This window comes from Callorhinchus milii, unplaced genomic scaffold (assembly GCF_018977255.1).
Source record: "Callorhinchus milii isolate IMCB2004 unplaced genomic scaffold, IMCB_Cmil_1.0 Scaffold30, whole genome shotgun sequence".
Lineage (NCBI taxonomy): Eukaryota > Metazoa > Chordata > Chondrichthyes > Chimaeriformes > Callorhinchidae > Callorhinchus > Callorhinchus milii.
The window spans coordinates 3,113,528-3,132,186 of record NW_024704771.1 but is presented as its reverse complement, the minus strand read 5'-3'; the positions used below and the strand labels follow the sequence as shown (position 1 = coordinate 3,132,186).

Here is an 18,659-nt window from a genome sequence, read left to right as displayed (position 1 = left end):
CCAAGATCCATCCCCCCACACCCGCCCCACTTCCTCCACCGCGCTGCAATCTCGCTGCTGCCTGAAAGCACTAGCACGGTCTCCGTGTGCATCTGTCAGTCTGTCCTCAGGCAGCTCCTGATTGTCCAAGAGGCTGGTCTTCGAGCTCTGCTGGTGCTATGCCCTGTTCGCTCCGTCTCTCTTGCACACACACATACACACACAGAGCGGTGGCGATGGGCGATGCTATGATCACCATCTCTCTGGTGCCTTTGCCCCCTTTCCCGGCCACGTTTTTAGCGTCTCTCAAATCTCCCGATTTAGTAAACGCTCTCGGGGGGGAGTTTTGTTGTTTGTTTGTATAGCTGGATTTGTTTTTTTTTTTGTGTCGTTTTTGTTTTCCTCGTCTGTTTCTTGGCTTTTTTTTTTCCGAGTCGGTCGAAGGTGCTCAGTATTTTTTTCTAATGTTGCCGTACTGATTTCTGTTGTTCTGGAACATTCCCCTGTGTTGTACACAGTCCTGTATAATTCAGAAAAGTCATTGGTATCAAAACACCCTCCGCAAACTCCAGGGATTGATTTCACAAAAACAGTTTGAAGCCGCAACCTCAGCAAGAGACCAACAATCAGTTGCATTTCCCAGCAAAGTTAGGGATGTTCCCGATCTCCCACTGATCCTTTCACAGACACAACAACAACAACAAGACCAACAACGCTGATGACAATGACTTGTATTCACACAGCAGCCTTCCTTCACACGGGGGAAGTGGTCTTGGAGTGCTTCGCTGACCGGGTGGTTAGGGGGAAGGTGACCGGAGGCACGGTCAAAGAGAAAGCTGCGGTCTGAAGATGGGTGCGGAGGAGTGATTGAGGAAGGGAGTGGCAGAGTCTCGAGGTGCAGTGGCTGAAGGTTCGGCCGCTGATGGTGGAGTGTGTGGGACGTGCAAGGAGCCGGAGCCCACACCCCCCCCACCCGAGTGGAAGGGATGGGTAGAAGTGGGGGTGGGTGGGGGGGATGGGGCCTGATCAGATCAGAGAGGTGGGAGGTGCCAGGACGTGAGCGCGAGGATCTTGATATCAATCCGTTCAGTGTTAGTATTAGGGAGCAAGTGGAGCCTGCGAGGACAGGGAGATGGGGGTGCGGAGTTTGGTTTGCATGAGGATACATGAGGCGGAGTTTGGCATTAGTTGGGTTTTCTGGGTGGTGGAACTCGGGAGACCAGCAAGGAGGGTATCATAACAAAAATCTTTGCATTTGATATAGCGCCTCATCACGTCTTCGAGTCATCTCAAAGCACTTCACAGAATATACTGTAAAGTGAATTGACTGTATTTTGTGGGTGAAATGCGGCAGCCAATTGCGCACAGCAGTGGCCTGTAAAAGTCGTGGATTGAGTGATCAATTTTTTTTAAAGGATTTGTTACCCGCAAAAGCGATCTACCAATCGACTAACGACCGGGTTCCTACTTACATCTAGGTAAACAGAGATGTGTAGGGTAAGGAAGCTTGCCCAATGTTTCGCCCTCCTGGGAATTGAACCCAGGTCTCTTGCTTGCGAGGTGCTCTAACCACTGAGTACAGGACTCCATTGGATGGGAGTCGAGGCGGAGTCACTGTTACTGAACACAGAACTGGAGGATTTGAGGGTATGATTTTGACAGCTCGGGATTTATGTAGAATGTACAGCATGGAAGCATCATTCACTCAATCCATCTGTGCCAGTGTCTATTCTCCACAGCATTCTCCATTGCTCTGTCCCATAATCTTCTCTTCTCCTCTCCCTTATAATAATAATCCTTGCATTTGATATAGCGCCATATGTTTTCGAGATGTCTCAAAGCACTTCATTGAATATACTGTAAAGTTGACCACATATTTTGTGGGCGAAACCTTCATATAAAAGTCTTGCTTCCTTTTCAATGCATTTACACTATCTGATTCAACCACCACTTCAGGCAGCGAGTTCCACAATCTCACTACCTTCTGGGTGAAGCAGTTCCTCCTAAATTCTCTTTTCGATCCCCTAGTCACTATCATATAACTCGTGTCCCCTGGTTTTAGACTTCCCAACCAGTGGAAACAACCTATTCATATTAACCAAATAAAACCTGTTTATAATTTTAAATACTTCTGTTAAGTCCTTTCTTAAACGTCCTCCCGACGTGAAAGGCGCTATACAAATGTAATCTTGTTGTTGTTGTTGCACGTCTTTTCTCATGAGTAAAAGCCAGACTACCCTGATAGCAGTATCAATAGCCAACCCTGGTATCATCCTTGTGAACCTATGCGGTACTCTTTCCATCACTGTTATATCCTTTCAGTGGAGGTTGGTGGAGGGGGGGGGTGTGATGTGTGGGGAAAATCAATAGGTTGTTTGATATGGATTTACCTCCTTCCTTACTCCAGGAATGCCTGGAATATCTGCGAAGCTCCTGGGAAGTGGATAGCTTCCTAGCTCAGGAAATCTGTGCCCAGCCCTGAAAATTGAGTAGGGTTGCCACTTGCGAAATTTAAAGAAAAACTGGCCACTGGAATCTCAGGCAGATTCAAGGTGCCACCTTGGTAAAATCATGGTGAGGGGAGAGGGCAACCATCTTGTTAAAGGCAATGCGATGCAAAATTACATTTCATATTGCGAGGACGGCTCGGTGCGCTGGACAGTCAGGAATTTGGACTCGAGCAGGGAGGAGGGGGTTGGGAGGAGAGGGGTGAGGGGAGGGCAGGGAGGTTAGAAGGGTGGCTGAAGGCACAGTCAAAGAGGATGGTCATGAGTTGTGCCTTGATAGATGAGGGGAGGAGGGAGGCATCCATCTTGGCAAAACAGTGACCTTCAATAATAATAATCCTTGCATTTGATATAGAAACTTATCACGTCTTTGAGACTTCGTAAAGCGCTTCACAGAATATACTGTAACTATAATTTACGGGCAAAACGGGGCAGTGTCCCACAAACAGTTGTGGACTGAGCGACCACTTTTTAAATTTTTTTTAAGAAATTCGGTCCGTCAATCAACTAACTGCGTTCCTACTTACTGCTAGGTAACCAGAGATGCACAGTGGAGCAAGGAAACTTGCCGAAGGTGGTGATGGAGGAGGGCTGCCATTTTGGAAAAGGCAGTGGGCGTGAATGAGCGGTGGGGTGGGGTGGGGGGGGTGTGAGGAGGAAGTGTGAGGGACACTCATGCCATCATCGTAAAAAAACTGTCGCATTAAGTAATTTCACCAGAAGCCGACAAGGCAATACGAAATCCAATCAGCTGGAAACTCTTCTAATGGGACAGATGATCAAAGCGGACAGTTTTCTTGCCAGATTTTGGCTGTTACCGAACGTCGTACTTTTCCCATTTGTTGCTAAAGTGCAACCTCCTTCCCGCTCCCCCAACTCGCATGGCCCCCCCCCTCCCCACTCTGGTGCCACTGTCGCATTAAACAATTTGCATGCAGACGGTGCCCTTCACCTGGGGCAGATCTTGGCGCGCTTAATAGTGACAGAGTTTGTTGCCTACCCAGGAGGAAGGTCTTTGGGTGTGCTCCGAAAATGGGGATAGGGAGGAGGCAAGGCCGAGGGATTGAGGCAGAGAGTGACAGAGTTTCGGGGTGCACTGGCCGAAAGCTTGGCCACCAATGGTGTGGCAGAGAGGACGAGGGACAAGCCGAGGCGTGCGGTGTGTGATCAGGGAGGGAGGCGCCAGGGTGTGATTTGTGAGTGAGTGAGTGTCAGTGGAACCTGGCAAGGAATGGTGCGATGGGGGTGCAAAGTTTGGTGCAGGTGAGGGCAGTTTTAAATCAGTTGGAATTTGTATATATTGATGCTGGGGAGACCAGCAAGGAGGACAAATTCAGGTGGGAGGTGTCTAACAACAACAACAACAACTTGCATTTATATAGTGCCCTTGCCATGGCGTCTCGGATCGCTTAAAGATCTAAGGAATTCCGTTAACAAATGTCACAAATCAAATATTCCAAGACAGGTACATTCAATATCCGATAGAGTCCAGTAGCTCAGTGGTTAGAGCACTTGCCTCACAGGCAAGCAGGGTTTGATTCCCGGCAGGGCAAAACTTTGGGAAAGTTTCCTTCCTCCACAACCCTCTGTTTACCTACCATGTGTGGAGGGCGCTATCTAAGTGCAAGTTAGTTGTTGTTGGTCGATTGGCGAATCGCTTTTCCAGGGGTAATAATTCTTCCCAAAAAAATTGGTCACTCAATCCACAACTGTTTGTGGACGTTGCTGTGCACAATTGGCTGCTGCGTTTCGCCCACAAAAAATGCAGTCAATTCACTTCACAATATATTCTGTGAAATGCTTTGAGACATCGCGAAGATGTGATAAGATGCTAAATCAAATGCAAGGATTATTATTATTACAAGGATTATTATAACTGCATGAAATGCCAGGAGATTTAAGAGGTAAATATTTATAATTCCCAACATGCTCAGTCGATTGCCCTCTCGCCTCTGAGGCTGAAAGTTATGGGTTCGAGCCACACATCAGGACTTGAAACCAGTCTAGGCTGACGCACCATTGCAGTGCTGTGGGTCTGCACTATATTGTTGGAGGTACCATCCTTAGGATGGGTCATAAAAACTGAGCTACCTGCCTGTGCCCTATCTGAGAGGGCATTAAAGATCCCGCGGTGCAATTGGAAAGGAGAAGGGATTTCTCTCTCTGTCGTGGGCTGACAATCCCGCCAGATAAAATTGGTTGCTCACTTGATGGTTGTTTGCAGGCTGTTGCTGTGTGCAAATTGGGCGTTTGCCGACTCGACACGCAATTACAGTAAATCCTGTGAAACACTTTGGGATGTCGTCCCGACATGAAAGGCACCATAACAAATGCAAGGATTGTTATTCATATGCACTTAACACACAAAGACACTGAATGTAAGAAAGTCCGAGGTAACCAAAGCAAACTGGTAAATTAAAACAAAGGAAGAGGTGATTTGTTCCCACGTCAACCCACATCCCCACCTCCAGCACCTTCAGACAGAACACAAACCGTGTGCTCGCAAATGAAAGACCACAACTTACTGAACAGGACTGTACATAACACAGAGGAATGTTCCAGAACAACAGAAATTAGTAAGGCAACATTAGAGAAAGAGAAACAAACATGAAGGGCCAGAGAACATAAAGTCCAGTATCTGCCCCCTCCTGTAATTCAATCAGATGTCGTATTGTCAGCCTGACTCAGTGGTAGCACTCTTGCTCTCGGTCAGAAGCTTGTGGGTTCAAGCCCCACGTTGGGACTTGGAATCACACAGTCTAAGCTGACGCACCGGTGCAGTGGGGCAGCGCTGCATTATCAGAGGCGCCGTCCTTTGGATGAGACGTTAAACCGAGCTCCCCATCTGCAAGTTCAGTTGGACGTTAAAGATCCTGCGGTGCTATTCGCAAAGAGAAGGGGGTGGGTGCTGTATTGTCGGAGGTGCCATCCTTCAGATGAGACGTTAAACCGAGCTCCCCATTCTGTGCCGTGTCCGGATGGGCATTAAAGATCCCGCGGCGCTATTGGAAAAGAGAAGGGAGTTTCTCTCTCCTGGTGTCCTGGCCACCAATCCCCCAGATAAAATCGGTTGCTCACTTCTCGACTGTTTGGGGGATGTCGCTGTGCACCAATTGGCTGCTGCGTTCGCCCACCAAATGCTTAGTCATTGCACTTTGGGATGTCCTTCTGATGTGAAAGGCGTGGAACCAATAAGATTAATGTTAAGTTGTGGGAACCTCACACCAAAGATTTTCAGTTCTGCAGCAGCTCGAGGCAGGAGTAAAGTTGGAAGCTCAATCCAACTAACATTCATTCTCTCGAAAGGTTCCTCTGACACATCGGTCTCACCAGGTGATAACCTTGAGTCCTTTTTCTTGGTCAGCTGGGTGTCTGCACCATACGGAAACCCATCATTGTACTTAAGAGTATCCAAGCCCTATGAGGTCCATGCATTTCACCTACACATGGAAATTCCTGTGTATTGGAATGGAATGTGAACTCTCTCTCTCTCTCCCCCTCTCTTTCTCTCCCCCTAGAGGGACACATCCTGCTTACCTAATTCGGGAGAATATTAGGCGCAGGATGGCTAGTCAAGGCTTGAGGACCCCAGAATGGGTAATTACTGGAGTCTAACCAGCTGAAACCGCAGAGCTCGCCATTGAGAACGTTGTCTGGCAAGCTTTACCGTTACTTGTCCAGCTAGGACCACCCTATCTGTGGCTTGCAGGGCCTAGTGGGAAGAGTCCCTGCCCCAGTGCAATGGATGTCGCAAGGCACTTAACAGTCCAGGTTTGGAAACCAAGCTGGGGGTGGGAACCCAACGAGGTGGGGATGGGAAAGGTGGGGATGACCGAAAGAGGAGTCAAAGAGGAAGGACTTGAGAAGGAACTCGGACAAGGTGAGGAAAGTGTGGGTGAGTGCAACCACAAGCTTAGTTCATTTACAGACGTGTGTGAATCCAAACACTCGGATCCTCACCCTCTCCAAATCCAACACCCCTGTCATGCCAGTCCTCGCCAGGTTTCACTGGCTCCCTGTCACCCCAGTCCTCGCCAGGCATCCCTGGTCCCATCACCACTGTTCTCACCAGGTCAAGATCCTCACACTTGCCTATAAATCACTACACATACTGGCACCTCCTTTCCTCTATGACCTGCTCACATCCCAATTTTCTATCCACCCTCTTTGCTCTTCTGGCTCCAGCATCCTGTACATCCCTTATCCCCTTCACTTCACGTCGACACCACCCTACATTACTCTCTGCCTCAATCACTCCTCCTTGTCCCACTCCTTACCCATCTTCAGATCACAACTGTAGTCCTTCCTCTTCGGCTGCGCCAATAATCATCTCTCCCCTCCCCCTGGCTCAACCTCAGGCTTCACCACTGTTAAGCACACTGAGAAGCTGCCCAGTGTGAAGGGCCCAGTTTTGTTGTTGCCTGCAGTGGTTGGCACCAATATAGACAGTAGAGTGCAGTGAGAATATCAAACTGTGAGGGCAAGTCAATGTCTGAACTAAATCCTTCCTTTGGAAGAGACGTTAACCCGAGGCCCCATCAGCACCTTCTCACATCATTCTCAAACAGGATAGTCATTCTCGAGGCCAATAACAACCCACAAATCCTGTTCTCAACAACCCAGCCCCTCCTCCCCGCCCCCTCTCAAACATCCTCAATCCTCACTTCCGATGCCAAGAGCAAAGGGGTCCTGGACTTTTTTTATCTCTAAAATAGACAGCATTAGCCTGGCTGCCTCCTCCTACCTTCAAACCCACCCCCCACCCCATGTCACCTGCCACATCCCACCATCACCCTCTTGTCTTACCATGGCTCCTACTACAGCCCCCATCCTACACACCTTTTCCCCCACCTCTCTCTCCTCCCTTTTCCCCACCATCAACAAGATGAAGCCCGCCACTTGCTGCCGCAATCCCTCCCCCTACCCCTGCCCACCCAGGCCCACTGCTGGCTGACACAATCAACCAGTCCCTCTCCTCAGGCTCTGTCGAACTTCTTCTCAAAACCACTGTCATCACTCCTCTTCTTAAAAACCCACCCTCGATCCCTCCAACCTCACAAACTCATCTCAAACCTGCCAAATCCTGGCCAAAGCATTGGAAAGCATCATTGCAAATTAATTTCACTCACATCTTTCCCTCCACTCCCTACTCCCTCCAGTCTGGTTTCCGGCCTGCCCACAGCACAGAGACAGCACTCGTCAAAGTAAGAAATGCTGCTCTCTCTCTGCGACCAGCGCTCCCTTTGTCTCATTCTCCTGGACCTCTCCACCGCGTTTGACATAGTCAATTGTGCCATCCTCCTCCACTGCCTCTCCTCCCACATCCAACTTAGTGGTACCACACTATGGGTCGAGTCCTACTTAACCAACTGCTAGCACTTCATCTTGGCCAATAGTTTCCCTCCCACATCCACCCAGTCACCTGTGTGGTACCCCAGGGCTCCATCCTTGGCTCCCTTCTTTTCATCATGTACACACTGCCTCTTGATGATGTCATCCGCAGACATGGGGTCAACTTCCACATGTATGTGGATGACACGCAAATCTACTTCTCCTCCGGCTGTGACTCCCAGTCCATTGATGTCCTGTCAGCTTGTTTGACAGACATCAAGGTCTGGATAATGCAAATTTCCTGCAACTGAATGTTGGCAAGACGGAAGCCATACCTTTTGGTTCCCGTCAACATCTTCTCTCCTGTGGATCTGAACTCCTCAACCTCCCTAGGCTCTCCTTCAAACTCACTGAACCCATGTGCAATTTAGGAGCTGGTATTGATCCCCAGCTTTCCTTTCTATCCCACATCCGTTTCCTGACCAGGACGCCTTTTTTCCACCTCTGTCGCATTGCCCACCTCTTTCCATAACTTACAACCAATGCAGCTGAAACCCTTGTCCACACCTTTGTCACTTTCCAGCTGGACTATTCAAATGCCCTCCTCACTTGTCTCACCAGATCCATGATACACAAAATTCAATTAATCCAAAACTCCACCGCCGGATACTAACCTGCACAAAACTCTGTACTCCCTTCACACTTGTCCTGGCCAGGCTCCACTGGCTCCCAATTACCAAATGGATCAATTTTCAAGATTCTTTCACTTGTTTTCGAATCCCTTCATACCCTCGCCCCTCACTACCTATCTGACCTACTTACTCCCTACTCCACCACCTGCTGCCTCTGCTCGGCTGGCTCCAGCCTCCTGTTTGTCCCTTGTCCCCTCTGCTCCACCATCATGGCCGTGCATTCAGCCACTACACCCTCCCCACTTCCAAATCTCACCTAAAGACCTTCCTTTTTGATTGTGCTTGTGGTCACCTCCCCCCCTCCCACTCCCCCTGGCTCAGCATCAGGCTCCACCATTGCCAAGCCTTCTGGGATGCTGCTCCGCGTGAAGGGCGCTATATAAACCCAAGTTGTTGTTGTTGCCTGTTCAATTGGACTCCTCCACAGCACTAATCAGAAAGAGAAGGGAGTTTCTGTCTTCCGGTGTCCTCGCCAAAAATGTCCCAGGTATTTATATTCACTGCATGGCTGTTTGTTGTGTGCAAACTGGCTGCTGTGTTTGCCCACAGAAACACACAGTCACTACATTTTACAGTATATCTTTTGATGCACGTTGGGATGACCAAATGTAAGATTATTATTATTAATATTCTTTAAAAACGTTGGGTTTTTTTTACACTATTTTCTGATTTCTAATTATTTCTCTGCTTTTATTCTTTTACTCATTGATAAACTCAATTTTTGCACTCTATTTTTTTAATTGACTTTTACTTGATTTGCAATGGTGGGGCACATTGGGTAGTGCTCTCGCCTCTGAGTCATGGGTTTAAGCCCCATTTTAGGACTTGGAATCACACATTCTAAGCTGAAGCTCCAATACAGTGCAAGGGTGTCGGGGGTCCCGTTCTTTGTAACTGAACTTGTTAAGATAATAATAATAATAATCCTTGTATTTGACATAACGCTCTGTCACATCTTCTAGACGTCTCAAAGCACTTCATAGAATATGCTGTAAAGTGAATTGACTGTAGATTTGTAGGCGAAATGCAGCAGCCAATTGCGCACAGCAGTGTCCCTCAAACAGTTGTGGATTGAAAATGACCAATTTATTATTGTTTTGTTTTGGAGGGATTATTATTAGGCTCTGTGTGGAGTAAGGAAACTTGCCTGAGGTTTCGCCCTCTGCCTGGAATTGAACTCGGGTCTCTCGCTTGCAAAGCGAGTGCTCTAACCACTGAGCTACAGGACTCCAATGGACATTAAAGATCTCCGCAGCACTATTCGAGAAGAGAATTTCTCTCTCCTGGTGTCCTTGCCAACAGTCTCCCAAATATGAGTTATTCACTTCATGGCTCGAGGACATCGCTGTGTATATCCTGAAAAGCACCTCCTGATGTGAAAGGTGCTGCACCAAATATTATTATCCTTAGCCTCCAGGAATCTATCCAGTTCCATTTTGACACCATTTACAGTTATTGAGTGGCAATTCTTGCGACCATTGCTCTGTTCCTGAAAACACTTCCTGCGCTTGCTCTCCAAACTAATAGACCTTGACCCCATGCTTACTTAATATGCTTACCCTTTGCAGGTATGGGATAGACTAATCTGGAACTCAGTTAAAACATGTGACCATTATTTGAATCATATGTCTGACACATGCGGAAACGCATAACCATGATCAGCCAGGTATCTGACACGCATGGAAATCCATCACCATGATCAGCCAGTTGTCTGACACGCAAGGAAACCCATTACTGTGATCAACCAGGTGTTTGACACACACAGAAACCCATCACCTTGATCAGCCGGGTGGCTGGCTCAAACGGAAACCCATCACTGTGATCAATCGGGTGTCTGACACACATGGAAACCCGTCACCGTGATCAACCAGGTGCCTGACACACATGGAAACCCGTCACTGTGATCAACCAGGTGCCTGACACACTTGGAAACCCGTCACTGTGATCAACCAGGTGCCTGACACACATGGAAACCCATCACCATGATCAACCGGGTGTCTGACACACGTGGAAACCCATCACTGTGATCAACCAGGTGTCTGACACACATGGAAACCCAGCCCTGTGATCAACCAGGTGTCTGACAGACATGGAAACCCATCACCATGATCAACCGGGTGTCTGACACACATGGAAACCCATCACCATGATCAACCAGGTGTCTGACACACATGGAAACCCATCACCATGATCAACTGGGTGTCTGACAGACATGGAAACCCATCACCATGATCAACCGGGTGTCTGACACACATGGAAACCCATCACCATGATCAACCAGGTGTCTGACACACATGGAAACCCATCACCATGATCAACCGGGTGTCTGACAGACATGGAAACCCATTACCATGATCAACCGGGTGTCTGACAGACATGGAAACCCATCACCATGATCAACTGGGTGCCTGACTCACATGAAAAACCATCACTGTGATCAAAATTACATTTGTAAAACATCTTTCCCATCAGGAGGATGTCCCAGTGCACTGAACGGACAGAGATATGGACCCCAGCTGGGTACAGTGTGGGGGAGGGTGGAGGGCAGAGGGCAAAGCATGGAGATTGATAGCACGGTTGAAGAGGAGGGTCTTGAGATGGGTCTTGAAGGTATCAAGAGAGGTGGGCGAGGCAAAGGGAATGCAGGATAGAGTTCCAGAGGGTGGGGGCAGAGGGGCGGAAGGCCGGCCCACCAATAGTGGGGTGAGCGAGGCGGGGATGGGAAGCAGGCCGGAGCCCGCTGAGCAGAGGGAGTGAAGAGAATGATAGGGGGTTTGAAGGTGAGGACCAGGATCTTGAACTGTATGCTCCGTGTGATGGGAAGCCAGAGGAGCTGGGCAAGGATGGGGGTGATAGGGTCGCGGAGTCTGGTGCGGGAGAGGACACGGGCTGCAGAGTTCTGGATGATCTGCAGCCTGTGGAGGGAGGAGTTGGGGAGGCCAACAAGAAGTTAGTTTGCATAGTCGAGGCTCGATGTAATGAAAGCATCGAGACACATGGAAACCCACCACCATGATTAGTCGGGTGCCTGACACACAGGGGGAAACCCATCAAGCTTAAGAATTTCCAAACCAGACTGAGTTCTATGCATCCTACCCCCACATGGAGCTCTCCCTCTCTCTGGAGGGATGCACCCTGCTTACGTAAGAGTATTAGGCGTAGTTGGTGAAAGGGACCTTTTTTCGAGTCGTGCTGTTGGATCTTTAATGTCCGTTTGAACAGGCACAGGCAGGGCTTTGGTTTACCAACTCTTCCTGTGACAGTTCCTTCGACAATGCAGCGTCCCTCCCGCCAGCATTGCCCTGGAGTGAGAGCCTGGACTGTGATTCCAAGTCCTCATGTGGGGCTTGAACCAACAACCTTTTAACTCGGAGGCGAGAGCGCTACCACTGAGCCAGTCTGACGCATGCTCTGGCAATAATAATTCCAAAATAATCCTGGCATTTGATATAGAGCCTTATCACGTCTTCAAATCGGTGCAAAGCACTTCACAGAATATAATGTAAAGTAAATTGACGCAGCAGCCAATTGCACACAGCAGTGTCCCAAACAGCTGTGGCCCGAGTGACCAAATTATTATTATTTTTTGATGCCACCAGTTCAGGTCCGCTCCCGCCCCCCACCCCTCCCCATTGCCTCTCCAGCCCCCGTTCCAACCCTTCTCCAGGTGCTGATCCCCTGACTGCGCCCCCTCCCACTCCCCCCTTCCCTCTCCCTCACCCGGAAAGACACAATTCAGAGACAGAGGCTAAAAGGATGCCACATGGGTTTTATTACAAGTCAAAGGTCACCACATTTCCCCTCATACAACATGACATTACAGCATCGTACAGCCTTCCGTCCACCAAACCACATGTCAAACCAATATCATTGAATTAAAGTACAAAGCAAAATCGTATGAGTTACATACAGAGAGGGAATATCCCAACACATATATATATACGTCTATGTATGTGTGTATGTATGTATTTATTTATTTAGTTCAGCTATCAAATAGCCAGTTTTGTGAGGAGACAGATAATGACAGAAATCAATTTTGCTTGAAAAGCAGTAAAATACAGGACCTAAATGTGTAGCTGCCCCCGATCTCCAAACTCAATTCTTAAATCTCAAATTTCAAACCTTAAATTTCAAATCTCAAATCATAAAATCTCAAAATTAAAATCTCAAATCTATACAGAGGCCAAGAGTCTCTCTCTCTCTCTCTCTCTCTCTCCCTCTCTCTCTACACCCTCAGGAAAGATTGCCAACAGAAAACACACAGCTGTCAAGACTCCGGGGCTTTTGACAATTAATTTTATAAATAATTTTGTAAATAACTTATTATACTTTATTTGACTTATACCAGCCACCCAGCCAAGAGCAGAGTGTTTGCAGTCACAGAGAAACACAGACAGACACATAGACAGACAGAACGATGGAGAGACAGAGAGAGAAAGCCATCAGAGAAAGAGACAGAGAGACACAGACAGGTAGGCAGATGGAGACACAGAGACTTAGATAGATATAGAAATATGCAGACAGAAAGACCGAGAGAGAGGAAGAGAATGACAGACAGACAGACGGACGGATGGACGGACAAGAGACAAAGAGAGAAACAGTGATGGAGACACACAGATATAAAAACAGACAGAGACAGAGAGAGATAGACAAACAGAAACATGGATACATCCAGATAGATAGATAGATAGATAGATAGATAGACAGATAGATAGATAGATGGATAGATAGATAGATGGATAGATAGATAGATAGATAGATAGATAGATAGATAGATAGATAGATAGATAGATAGATAGATAGATAGATAGATAGATAGATAGATAGATAGATAGATAGATAGATAGATAGATAGATAGATAGATAGATAGGCAGATAGATAGGCAGATAGATAGGCAGATAGATAGATAGGCAGATGGACAGGCAGATGGATAGGCAGATGGATATATAGAGATGGACATACAGAGAGAGAGAGAAAGTGAGAGATGGTGAGACAGACAGACAGACAGAGAGGTATACAAACAAAAAGACAGACACATGGACAAAGAGAATTAGACAGAAAGAGAAAGGGAGGGAAAATGACAGACACACACACAGACAGAGACACTCTCAGCTCAACCTTCATGGACCTGCCCTTGCCTAGTCCTAGTCCTACGTCTGCCACCATCTCCAATTTGTTTCCACTAATGGCTTCTCCTCCAGCCCCTGCACCATAATGTGTGGTTTGTCCTTGACCCTCTCCTTTTCAATATCTATATGCTCCCCCTTGGTTAAATCATCCGCAGACCTGGGATCAACGTCCACATGTATGTAGATGCCACCCAACTCTACCTCTCTGCCTCCACCCTCGACTCCAGAACAACTGTGTCTTTACAGAAATCAAGTCGGACATCAAGTCCTGGATGAGACCTAACTTCCTGTAGTTGAATAAGACCAGCTTGGCTCCCGTCAGCACCTCCATACCTCGGGTACTGACAGCATCTCCTTGGATGCACTCTACACCTCACAAAGCCAATACAGAACCTGTTTGACATTCAACTATCCTTCATACTCCACATCCATGCTGTGACCTGTTTTGCCTTTCCCCACCTCCGCAGCACCACCAGGCTCCGCCACTGTCTCACACCGCAGACCGCCAGGATTTTCATATATGCATTCATGACATCCAGGCTTGACTACGCAAACGCCCTGCTTGTCGGCCTCCCCAACTCCTTCCTCCATAGGCTGCAGATCATCCAGAACTCTGCAGCCTGTGTCCTCTCCCGCACCAGGCTCCGCTAACCTATTCCCCAATCCTTGCATGACTCCATTGGCTTCCCATCACACAGAGTATACAGATCAAGATCCTGGTCCTCACTTTCCAAGTCCTCCATGGCCTTGCTCCCCCCAAATTCTGCAACCTCCTAACCCTGCCCGCGGTCTCCGCTCAGGGGCTCTGGCCTGCTTCACGTCTCCTGCTTCGCCTGTCCCACCATTGGCGGGCGGGCCTTCAGCCATTCTGTCCCCATCCTCTGGAACTCCATCCTGCAGTCTCTCACCCCCTCCCTTGCTGCCTTCAAGACCTGTCTCAAGACCTTCTTCAACCATACCTTCCCCCCCTGCTTGCCACGATCCCCAATCCCAACCTCCAACTCGAGTCCATGAAGGTACTATACAAATTTTGTTGTGGTTGAGACAGATATAGAGAGAAAGGGAGACACAGACAGATGGACAGGCGGGCGGGTGGACAGAAGCAGATATAAAAAGAGATGGAGATTGACAGAAACAGACACAGAGACAGACACACAGACAGGAAGAGTTAGATAGAGAGATAGAGAGAGACAAAGCCACAGACAGAGAGACACAGAGAGAGACACAGTCAGAGACAGACAGAGACATACACAGAGTGACACAGATAGGCAGAGGAACACATAAGAGACACATACAGTGTGTAAGAGAAAGACAGACAGAAAGACATAGACAGATAGATGCAATCAGAGAGAAAGATAGACACACAGATAGACAGAAGTAGATTCCGAGAGAGAAAGATAGACAGCCAAACAAGACAAAAGAGCCAGAAAGGGAGAGACAGAGAATGACTGGGAGCGAAACAAAGAGATAGATGGAGACAGTCATACAACAACTTGCACTTATATATAGCGCCAACAAGTGGGGCAGTAGATCAAAGTGCTCAACAGAGCTTGACTCCAAGCTGGGGGGAGAGGGTGAGGTGGGAGTGGGTAACTGATGGTTGAAAAGGAAAGTTTTCAGGTAGGACTTGAAGAAGGGGAGTGGGGGGCAAGGCGGAGGAATCGAGAGAGAGTGTTCCAAATTTTTGGGACATTGTGGCCGAATGCGCAACCTCCAGTGGTGGGGGTAGAGGGCGCGAGGGACAAGAAGAAGACCAGCGCTAGTCGAGCGGAGGCGCTGGTTGGTGGATTGGGGACTGAGGAGGTCGGGGAGGTAAGGAGGTGCCAGGGAGTGGAGGAATTTGAACATGAGTGTGAGGATCTTGAAGTTGATCTGTTCGGAGATGGGGATCCAGTGGAGCCAGAACTGGTAAGATGTGGATACGTACTGGAACCGGGTCAGTACTGAGTTGTGAATGAGCTGGAATTTTTGAATAGTACAACTGGAGAGAGTGGCGAGGAGCGCAGTCAACAGTGGTGGGGCGGTGAGTGACCAGTGGTGGGGGTTGAGCAGTGCGTGGGGGCGGGTGGGGGGGCGGTGAGTAGTGGGAGGAGGAGCAATGAGGAGGTTACGTAGTGGGGAGTCAGTAGTGGGGGTACGAGCAGTAGTGGATGAGGAGTGGGTGGGAGCAGGGGGTGAACGCGGCAGCCAATGCAGCAAAGTTTCACAAACAGTCATGATGCGAGTGACCAATTTTATTTGGGGATTGTCGGCCAGGACATCGGGAGAGAGACACTCCCTTCTTTTATCGAACTGCTCTGTGGGATCTCTAACTTCCACCTGAACAGAGCACAGACAGTGAAGTTGAACGTCTCATCCAAACGACGGCAGCTCCTATAACGTAACACATCCCAGCGCTGCACTGGAGCTGCAGCTTAGACTATGTGATTCCAAATCCCAATGTGGGGTCTTGAACCCCCAACCTTCTGACTCAGAGGCGAGAGCACTACCACTGAACCAGGCTGACACAAGATAGAGCCCTGTTCAGTTGGTGGAGCCCTTGCCTCTGAGTCAGAATATTACAATTATTTATTTTAATAAATAATAATCCTTGTATTATCACATTGCCAAAGATTAGTTTGGATGAAGAAGACCTTTGGCCCATCCAAACTCATGGCTCCCAAACTTCCACCCCACCTTTCCCCCCATCACAGCATCTAGCGGCTGTTTAAACAAGTCCCAGTGTCCTGGCCTCAACGTCCCCCCACCCAACATCACCTTGAAATAACAACTTTCTGACTCACGTGCAGGAGTGCTACCAACTGAGCCAGGCTGACACAAGTCCTGGAAAAATTGTGCTCTCCTTTACAGACATAGAAAAATGTATGTAAATAGGTGACTTACACATGTGGAACTTATAGTTTGATTTGGAGACTTAAGAATGGTCATGAGTTTCCACACTTGTCAGACGAAAATTCCCCTCGTCCTGGATTACTAGTGGAGCCACACGCACCAATCCAGAAAGCTATTAAACTTCAATCCCCGTAGGGATAGGCTCTGCTAGGATCCATTCCCCTTTCATTATTGCTCCTACCCTTCAAACAACAGCTTAGACCCAACGTTCACACTTGACCTGATACCACAAAGTTCTCACTGGATGAACATCATGATGTTTTGTTGTCATGGAGCCCAACTCTTTGTGGCCCTTCATGCTCTGGCATCTCCCTACCTATCCGACCCACTTACACCCTTACGCTTGGCCAGCTCCAGCTTCCTGTACATCTCTCATTCCCCCCCACCCCCTCCGCTCCACCATGAGCAGACGTGCTTTCACCCATTCATTGTGTCAATCTCTCCATTTTTCTATCCCACACCACCGTCTCTGCCTATCTTCAGATCATAGGTGAAGACCTTTCACTTTGACCACATCTCCATTAATCTCCCCTGGCTCAGCATCAGTCATGTCATTATCATATCAAACAGTAAGAATAATAACAATCCTTACATTTGATACAGTGGGTTTCATGTCAGGAGGACATCTCAACGTCCTACACAGGATATAGTATAAAGTGTAGTGTCTGCATGAGTCTGTTTTCTTCGTGAATAAAACAGCGAAATTGCGCACAACAATGTCCCCACAAACAACCATGGAATGACTGACCAGGAGGGTTGGGGAGTGGGGCGTGTGTGTTGGGGGTTGACAGAGAGGGCAACCAGGACACTGGGAGGAAGAAACACCTATCTCTGGCATCATAACAGTGTTACAGTGATGGATGTGTTATATCAGTGTCACAGTGAGGTGTGCGCTATAACAGAGTTACAGTGAGAGGTGAGTTATAACAGTGTTACAGTGATGTGTTATATTAGAGTGTTACAGTGAGAGATGTGTTATATTAGTGTTACAGTGAGGTGTGTGTTATATCAGAGTTGCAGTGAGAGGTGTATTATAACAGTGTTACAGTGAGAGGTGTGTTATATTAGTGTTACAGTGAGAGGTGTGTTATTTCAGTGTTACAGTGAGAGGTGTGTTATATCAGAGTTGCAGTGAGAGGTGTATTATATCAGTGTTACAATGAAAGGTGTGTTATATCAGTGTTACAATGGGAAGTAGTTATATCAAAGTTACAGTGGAGGGTATCTCATATCAGTGTTACAGTGTTACATCAGTGTTAAAGTGAGGGGTGTGTTATATCAGTGTTATAGTGAGGGTTGTGTTATATAAGAGTAACAGTGAGGGTTGTGTTATATCAGAATAACAGTGAGGGGTGTGTTATATCAGAGTTACAATGAGGGGTGTGTTATGTCAGGGTTATAGTGTGTGGTGTGTTATATCAGAGTTAAAGTGAAGGGTGTTATAACAGAGTTACAACGAGGGTTGTGTTATATCAGTGTTAAAGTGAGGGGCGTGCTATGTCAATGTTAGTGAAGGTTGTGTTATATCAGTGTTAAGTGAGGAGTGTGTTATATCAGGGATACAGTGAGGGGTGTGTTATAACAGGGTGACACTGAGGGGTGAGTTATATCAGAGTTACAGTGAGGGGAGTGTTATATCAGAGTATTACAGCGCTTGTGTGTGTTATAGGAGAACATCACAGTGATAATAATAATCCTTGCATTTGATGCTGTGCCTTATCGCAGCGTTTTGTCCTGCCCGGGAATCAAAAGGCAAGTGCTCTAACCACTAAGCTACAGGATGGGTGTGCAATCACAGCGTTACCATGTTTGGTTGTATCCGAGATTTGTTGTGTCAGAGGTAGTTTGGTGTGTTATACCAGACTGTTCACGGAGCTCGTGTGTTATCTCCTTGTATTACAGGACGGGGCACGTTATACCAGAAAGGTACATTGTTTGGGTGGTTTGTTGTATTAGAGGTTCGTCAGGGGGATGTTATATCTGATTGCTACTCGGTTTGGTGAACTGTACCAGACTGTTACAGTGCTGGCGTGTTATATCAGAGTATTGAAGCGCTCTGAGAGGCCGTCCGGCGTGAAGGGCGCTATCTAAATCCAAGTTATTGTTGTTGTTGTTGTATTACAGAAAG

At 47.8% G+C, this 18,659-nt stretch overlaps 1 protein-coding gene across 1 annotated transcript in view; it reads right to left on the bottom strand.

Annotated features, from left to right (window-relative positions):
• Positions 1-359: 359 nt before the first annotated feature.
• LOC103190490 (ras/Rap GTPase-activating protein SynGAP) overlaps positions 360-18,659 on the bottom strand; it is a 120,448-nt gene continuing 102,148 nt past the window's right edge. Inside the window, exon 15 of the mRNA XM_042344861.1 lies at positions 360-499. Within this exon, the coding sequence (XP_042200795.1) occupies positions 428-499 (72 nt within the window). The 3' untranslated portion in view covers positions 360-427. The remainder of the gene's footprint in view (positions 500-18,659) is intronic.